The 8,522-nt window shown below is 32.9% G+C and overlaps 1 protein-coding gene across 1 annotated transcript in view; it reads right to left on the reverse strand.

Annotated features, from left to right (window-relative positions):
- Positions 1-208: 208 nt before the first annotated feature.
- Positions 209-8,522, reverse strand: part of LOC111638657 (gastrula zinc finger protein XlCGF57.1-like) — a 12,198-nt gene continuing 3,884 nt past the window's right edge. The window contains exons 3-6 of the mRNA XM_023384408.1: positions 6,114-6,342; positions 2,754-2,792; positions 782-1,259; positions 209-460 (exon numbers count right to left, since the gene is read on the reverse strand). Of these exons, the coding sequence (XP_023240176.1) occupies positions 232-460; positions 782-1,259; positions 2,754-2,792; positions 6,114-6,342 (975 nt within the window). The 3' untranslated portion in view covers positions 209-231. The remainder of the gene's footprint in view (positions 461-781; positions 1,260-2,753; positions 2,793-6,113; positions 6,343-8,522) is intronic.

Consider the following 8,522-nt stretch of genomic DNA (forward strand, 5'->3'; position numbering starts at 1 on the left):
ATAAATCAGTAAAATTACACCATGTTAATTCTACGTTGTAGAATCATTTTTTAATCAACGAAACTATTTTATTTCGATACATAAAAGCAATTGCTTTATAAACGATATCAAAGTTACAAAATGTAAAAAATAAAACTTCAAAAATTTCTTTTTTGTATTAAAAAAAATCTAAATACGAATATTAATAAGAATAAATACTTTTGTAAACATTTTCCTTCATAACGAAGAGCGTTATTCATTATTATTATGACATTTGATAATATGATTATTTAAATTACATTTAAAACTGAACTTTTGTAAGCAATAAGTACACGAAAATGGCTTTTCCCCTGCATGCACTCGGAGATGCCGAATCAAATGTCCTTTGTGTGCAAAACTCCGTTTGCAATGATCACAAGTGAAGGGTTTCTCCCCTGAGTGAGTCCGCAGATGTTCAATCAGAGTCCCTTTCTGTGTAAAACTCNCTCTATTAATCAATGACACATGTACATAAATCAGTAAAATTACACCATGTTAATTCTACGTTGTAGAATCATTTTTTAATCAACGAAACTATTTTATTTCGATACATAAAAGCAATTGCTTTATAAACGATATCAAAGTTACAAAATGTAAAAAATAAAACTTCAAAAATTTCTTTTTTGTATTAAAAAAAATCTAAATACGAATATTAATAAGAATAAATACTTTTGTAAACATTTTCCTTCATAACGAAGAGCGTTATTCATTATTATTATGACATTTGATAATATGATTATTTAAATTACATTTAAAACTGAACTTTTGTAAGCAATAAGTACACGAAAATGGCTTTTCCCCTGCATGCACTCGGAGATGCCGAATCAAATGTCCTTTGTGTGCAAAACTCCGTTTGCAATGATCACAAGTGAAGGGTTTCTCCCCTGAGTGAGTCCGCAGATGTTCAATCAGAGTCCCTTTCTGTGTAAAACTCCGTTTGCAATGATCACAGGTGAAGGGTTTCTCCCCTGAGTGAGTCCGCAGATGTTCAATCAGAGTCCCTTTCTGTGTAAAACTCCGTTTGCAATGATCACAGGTAAAGGGTTTTTCTCCGGTGTGAGTGTTGACGTGGGTACGAAGATTGCTGGATTGAGTGAACTGACGATTACAGAATTCGCAAGACAAGAGTCCTTCTCCACTGTGAATCCTTCGATGACATACAAATCCTCGCTTCGAAATGAATATTTTCTTGCAACTGTCACATTCATACTTCCCATTCTTTCTCTTCTCAATGTTTGAACCTGTAAAATAGGATAAATAAATATAGTAAAACCAATGTTTAAAGACGAAAACTCTCTTCAATTTATTTTCAAGTAAATATCTAAATTTAATTCACACTGTTTTAAAAGTACTGTTAATGTATAGGACGCAGATAGAAAATAAATTTTTGTTTTTGTGGTAATTTTCTTTGAATAAAATTTAAAGGTTTAACCTATACGAAAAAAACATTACACTAGAAATATTAACTATTCACAAATATTACCACATACTAAAACAATATCACAAATTAATAACAAATGTAGTTTATACATTTTTCCTGAAAACAATTTATATACAGAGTATTTTGCAAAAACAAAAATATATATTTGAAAAAAAATGTTTAAATATTTTCAATGATTTTTCTCTTCTTCACTCGCATGAAAGATGTTTTCCTTGTTGATATATTCTTGTAATGATTTCACAACACTGGTTTCAATTTTAGTGTTCCGTTAACGACAGAAGTCCAACACATCCATCGACTACTCTAACAGGAATGTTTTTGATTGACGGGTAGTGAATCTGAAAGCAACAAAAGTCCCAAATGACATCAGATACGAGAATATCGTCACATATTACTTTCTAAGTTAAATTTAAAAATTTCAAAATTAAATTAGTAAATTTAGAAATTCTTCCTTGGACATTCATTTCAGGCCATAAAATTACGGCTCGGTTTAAAACCTGAAAATGGAAGTAATTCAAATTAATTTATTATATAAGTGTCTACTGGCACATATGGTATTAGTAGGACTTATTATAGTTGTGTCGGGTTCTGCGAATTGAGGATACTTATTCAGAAAAAAACGATCTTTATTGTTCACTTTTTCAGCTGTACACACGTTGTGTTTCGAACCTCTCGGTCCTTTGTCAGCAGGTTTACTGCCACTACTTGCTAAAACAAGATTTCATAAAATGTTATATTTTCCCGACAATGATACAATTAAAATGACTTAGTTTTTTAGTAGATAATTACATTTAAATTAAAAAAGATCAACATATATTTGGTATTATATTTTCAAACAATAAACCGATATAAAATAAACATATGAACAATAAAGATTGTTTTTTCCGAATAAGTTTCAATTCGCAGAACTCGGACACCTACTAATACGATATGTCCCAGTAGATACTTACATAATACATTTTATGATAAAGACACAAAGGCATATGAATGAATTCAAATTAATTTTTCTTATCCAGGAACAGTATCAATGTATTTCAAATGTTTATATATAAAGTAGTTTTATCTGTGAGTTTTAAAATAAGAAAATTAGGTATAAATGTATTTTATAAAGAATTGACTTCCCTTCGGTTTTCCTATTTTACAGCTTTCATTGCAAAATTAAGTTATACAAACTGAATCATTTCTTGAAAAGTTTTTTTAATTAAAATTACCTTAGGAAAAAAGTAAAAATCTACTTACTAGTTTAATAAAGTTCAGACAAGAAAGACACAGAAAATACCAGAATAGTTGTTACCACAGTCCACGAGAACGAAAATTCCATACATCATCAAATGTTATCTGAAAAGTCTCCTCTTCCGCTTCGTTAAAATCTTTCTTCTGTTTTTTTTTCCTTTCGTCAACGAGAAATCGTCAACGAGATTTTCTCCTTTAATCAAGACTATTAATTATGTTAAATTTAAAATAATCTACACCCAGATTATCGATTGTCGAAATATAATGGCGACAGTCAAAGGTCGACAAAAGGACTAACCTGTGTGGACGATAATTCCAAATGCTTGCATGCATTTTGTCATACGGCTGAAATGACAACACAATCTTCACCCTCTGTGTCTTCTCGGACGCAAACAATCGTGGGTTAACAACAGAGTAAAATAAAACTTCTGTCGATTTTTTTTCTGTAACGAAAACAGAAATACGTCACTAGTAACGAGCGAAGATTCGTGCATTACAACTATTTATTTCCTGTTCTTTTTGGTAGTGACGAGTTACGAACCGATCCCAAGACGATGGGAAGTAAACGAACACCAAGAAAACAGCCAAATGAAACGTCTCCTTCGATTTCTTCGTAAAGGATTTAGCTCATCGGAAAACAATTTGAATCTATTCAGTACTTTTCATAAAAACATATTTTGCCCTTTCCCTAACCGAAATCTACAAGAAATCCAGCTGGACATCGTTCAACCTAACTGTCAATTTAAAAAAAAAAGTGGCGCCATCTAATATTTGAAATTTAATAATATCTATTTTTCAGAATTTGTGGATCTAAAATTTCTGGAAATAATCTTTTATTCATCTTTCATCTTTTAATGTTAAAAAATGAATTCTCTCGAAACTATTATAAATAATTATTTTCAACTCAAATATTCACGCACCATCAAAATCGGTGGTAAAATGTGAACAATTCGAGGACAATCCACATTTGAATCCGTTGTCCATTTTAATGATTTTTAATTACGGAATTATTCGATTCATTCTTTTCCATTCTCAAACGGGAGGGACGATCTCTTCGATATTCAGCAATAATCTTTGTAAGCGAAATTACATTCGGTTTAATACTCGCGTGTGATGTAATATTTCTATCATTTTTTGAAAAGAGTAAACTTTTTAACTCACCCAGTAAAATGTTCTTCTACTTAAAAAGACGAAAGGCCGAGAACTTTTCTTCCGTTTCTCCTCGGGAGAATTGGCCTACTCCAAAATAAATAATCAACACAAAATCTATTTCGTCTTCTTTCTCGTCGTCAGCTCAAACGTCTTTTAGCGATTCCGTTGTAACGGAACATTTTCCAAACTGGAAGAAATTCAGTGGCGCCGTCTAATTCAATTGAAAAAACTTTCATTTTTGTAAATATTTTTATCATAAAATTAACCGTCAAATTTCCAATGCCGTTTTACTTTAATACAAGTTTATCAGGAATAATATCGTATTAAAACTTCACTACAAATAAATATTTCGGAATGTAATATACAGTGCCACTAGAGTACCTAGATTATTACACGACTCATCGCTAGTGCTGAGCGATTACCTAAAAAATGAAAATCGATTACAGAAATCGATTAGGATCGATTACCACATTTTTAATAACAACAGTGTTTATTAAGTTAGTAAAACACTATTATTTTTAATAGGACTTGTTAACAAAACGATCACTCGCAGGTTTTACATTTTTATAGAACATTTATTAATTTGTAATTAAAAATTTACAAAATATTACAAAACTAACTATATCGAAAAAGAAAGTATATCATTAAGCTCAAAGCTACTCATAATAGCAAGTTTCTCAACTCTTTTTGGATATAATGCACATTGTTTCTTTGTAACAATATTTCCAATAATAATAAAGACGTTCTGCATGTACTGAGGTTGCTGAAATACATAAATATGTAACAGCCAGTTTCGCGAGTGTGATAATTGAAATGGGCAAACGTTTACTGCTATGTAACAAGAGGATCAACGTGGTGTGGTATAGTTACAGCTTCTAAGTTTTAAATGTAGTAAAAAAGCCTTCTTTAGATTTTATGGGATTTCTGATTTCCCTATGTGACTGTAGATTATTCTCATCTGTGTTTTTAGTGGTTTCACTTAAGGTTTCCACGCAGTCTACTTCATATTTAATCTGCCGGGATAGATAGTTATTGATGAAAGATTTGCATTTACAGCACGTATTTTGCTTTTGAAATCTGAATTCTTAAATCTGGGATTTAACACTGTAGAAACACTGTACAGTAGAACATATTCGTTTCCATGCCACAAAATCTTTTGTCGATATTATTGAAACAGGCCTTTTTTAGATTTTTTCCAACTTTTGTGATGGGGTTTGTTGCCTTCAGAGCTTTTGCAATGAGGCCAACAACAGGAATCACTTTACTAACTGTTGTGTACTTCTCACCCATCAGTTCAGGTTGCCAAGTAATTCTTCCAAGATTTCCACCTCACTTTTAATATGCTTGTTAAAACAAGCATATCAGGAGCATCTTTTAGTTTCTGTAGAACAATGGCAATTGCAATTTTAATTTTCAAAAAATCGATCCAACATATCATATACTGAGTTCCATCTGGTGAGTACACTGATTTTCAGTTTCAAAGGGGAAGTTTCTTTTGAACGTACTGCTTCGCAAATATTTGCCGCATTATCGTTAACAACTGCAACTGTTTTGTGCTTTTCAATCCCAACAATTGAACAGGTTACTTCTAGGCACTTGCATAAATATTCAGCTGTATGACTTGCTTCTAAATGTTTAAGTCCCATTATTGCACTTTACAAACATAATCTTTCACAAAGTGAGCAGTAGTTCCAAGATATGAACGTACATTAAAGGAATCAGTCCAGGAATCTGTTGTAAGATAAATTTTACTTTGGGATAAAAAAAGTTTTTGCAGCTGTTCTTAACATAATTGAATCTTCAAATCGTTTTATTTCGAACCGTTTTCTTGTCTATTACTCGAAAATGTAAGTTTACCATCTTCATAAATTTTCTGAAGTCATCTATACTCACAATATCAGCAGGTAGATTATCTTTTATAATGAATGAAACAAGTCTATTTATAATATGTTTGTTCTTATCACCTCCTTCTGAAAATAATATAGACAATCAGTAGATTAATCGTTGATATAATCAAATAACTTAATTTAAAATATAATACATAATTAAACGGTTTTTTAAAAATTGTGTGGCAGGTTATAGTAATTGAATAATGTTAACTTACTTGATTTGTCTTGCCCCGTGGTGGCAAGAATCCTAACTACCACATGGCAAGACAAATCAAGTTAACATTATTCAATAAAATAAAATAATCAAAAAATGTAAAATGGTAAATTCATTAAACCACAATAACTTTTGAAATGTTCATAAAAGTTTTACTTTAACTTACCACTGTAAAATGAAATCAGGGAAAACGAATCGATGACACTTATTTGTGACGACTGTGAAGAGGTAGAAGCAGCACAGTTAGGCCTACTGTTACCTTTCACTTCCACGACTACCATGTGGTCAGATTGACTATGTGAGGTAGAAGGACGATTTACAACTTTCACCTTCTTGCGAAAAACGTGTTCATGATAATCTTCGAAATGCATCGCAAAATTGGTTGTTTCCACACACTTTTAAACGTTTTTTTGCAGATTGTGTATTCTGCGAAATCCGTCCCAACGTTTTTTTAAAGTAACGCCAGACTTCTGACTTCTTCCTAGTCGCCGCCGCCATGTTTGTTTAATCTTCTTCATCTTCTTCTTCTTGCACCCTCGTGACTCGATTTATCAGCTCACTCCTGAGCTCTGACCGGTGGGACAAATTTGTTTAATCAATTGATTAGTGTTTCTATTCTATTATGAGGTAATCGATTCCTACTATAATCGATTAGTTTCCATTGCGATTGATTAATCACCCAGCACTAATCTTAGTTGTAGTCCGGATTGTAAGATCAGATAATGACACCAGTTACGATAGTAAGAATGCGCGTCCTAACTCGTGAAGATAATTGTAGTTCAATTCCAGTCGACTGGGAAGATTCATTATTCATAGTGGGAGGGCCTATCGTTTTAGCGGGGAGAATCGGCGAGTTCGTCGATAGGTGATCGGCAATCCAAGCAAATCGATCTCGAGATCCGGATAACAATTAACGAAAGTTTAATGAACACATAGGTTAAATACAAAGGAGATAAAACTATGTCTATGGCAATAACCTACCTGCTAAATATTAAACACTGAATACAGAGCTAAATACAGAAACTAAGAGAGAGTTTACATAAGTCTATATTGAATACCTGTTAAAAGGTTTGATGTCTTCTGATTCTATTTATGGGAACGTCCGTGAAACGCTCCAGCATCATCTTGGAGGAGAGACAGGAGACGAGAGTGGCGACGGACAGAAGCTTGAACTCTAGCTTCTTGGGAGTGTCCGTCCCAAAGTTTGAGTGCGTGCCCTTTTAATCCTCCTAAGTGTGGGAGAAAAATCCGGTGATTTTTGATTTAATATAGTCTAAGGTCTAGATGTAGCCTATCACTCGTCCGGCTGATACGGGCCGTAACAATTTGACGACTAGGCCGGTTTGTTGATACTTTTTGCCATGTGTTCTGACTCTCAGTGCCGGCCCGAGGTAAGTTTTAGGATGGAGCGAGATCCTATTATGGCGCCCCCCCTTGTTGCCCCTAATTTATACCAGTGATGCATGCAAGTAGGGCCGTGCCGTAGATTTCCTCAGTGTGATGCAAGTCTTCGAAATGCCGCCCCTTAAATGTTTTTCTCTAAAATACCTTCGGTTGTGATTTAAAAAAAAAAAACTGCACAAATTGTACGAATACTATTTTTATTTTGAAAATAAAAATTTCTTTAAAATAATGATATCAAGTATCAACTACAAGAATCTACTACAGTTTTACCCTTCTAACTTTAACTTTAGCAAATTCGTTAATTAGGGAACCGTAATCTAGAATGGCAGCCAATGTAGATTCAATAGAAATTAATGATAGATTTCTAAGTTTTGTTTGGCTTATTNAGCTTCTGATTCTGTTTATGAGAACGTCCGTGAAATGCTCCAGCATCATCTTGGAGGAGAGACAGGAGACGAGAGTGGCGACGGACGGAAGCTTGAACTCTAGCTTCTTGGGAGTGTTCGTCCCAAAGTTTGAGTGCGTGCCCTTTTTATCCTCCTAAGTGTGGGAGAAAAATCCGGTGATTTTTGATTTAATATAGTCTAAGGTCTAGATGTAGCCTATCACTCGTCCGGCTGATACGGGCCATAACAGTTTGACGACTAGGCCGGTTTGTTGATACTTTTTGCCATGTGTTCTGACTCTACCTTATAATTTACGCAATTTTGAATCAATAATTAGCTGTTTGGTTTTATCTCCGAACTTATGTAAAAGATCGTTAAAGATTGTTGATTTGTAAGGTTATTCGATCGTCCTTATCTATAGAATGAGAGGTCTACGGAAATGCCAGGTGGAGATTTGGGTTTTTTTCTACTTCATCATTACGTGTTATAATTAATCTAATTAATTAATTGTCTCCAGAATCTCACTATTATAAAATGGCAAAAAGTTTAATTTTGAATTTTAAGAGATGGGTTTTATAAAAAAAATTATAAATGCTAATAACGAGTAAAATCGTCATTAAGCCCGATCCTATTGGAGATACACACGATGCGCATTATCTCCATACCCCTCAATTTTTAACCACGAAAATTTAGTAGCATAAATTCCGCTAATAAACAAAATTTAAGAAATTTTCGACCAAAAAAAAAAAAAAAATTGTTATAATGTCCATTAAATATAATATACA

This window comes from Centruroides sculpturatus, unplaced genomic scaffold (genome assembly GCF_000671375.1).
Source record: "Centruroides sculpturatus isolate CEXI.00-Female unplaced genomic scaffold, Cexi_2.0 scaffold142, whole genome shotgun sequence".
NCBI classification, from domain to species: Eukaryota; Metazoa; Arthropoda; class Arachnida; order Scorpiones; family Buthidae; genus Centruroides; species Centruroides sculpturatus.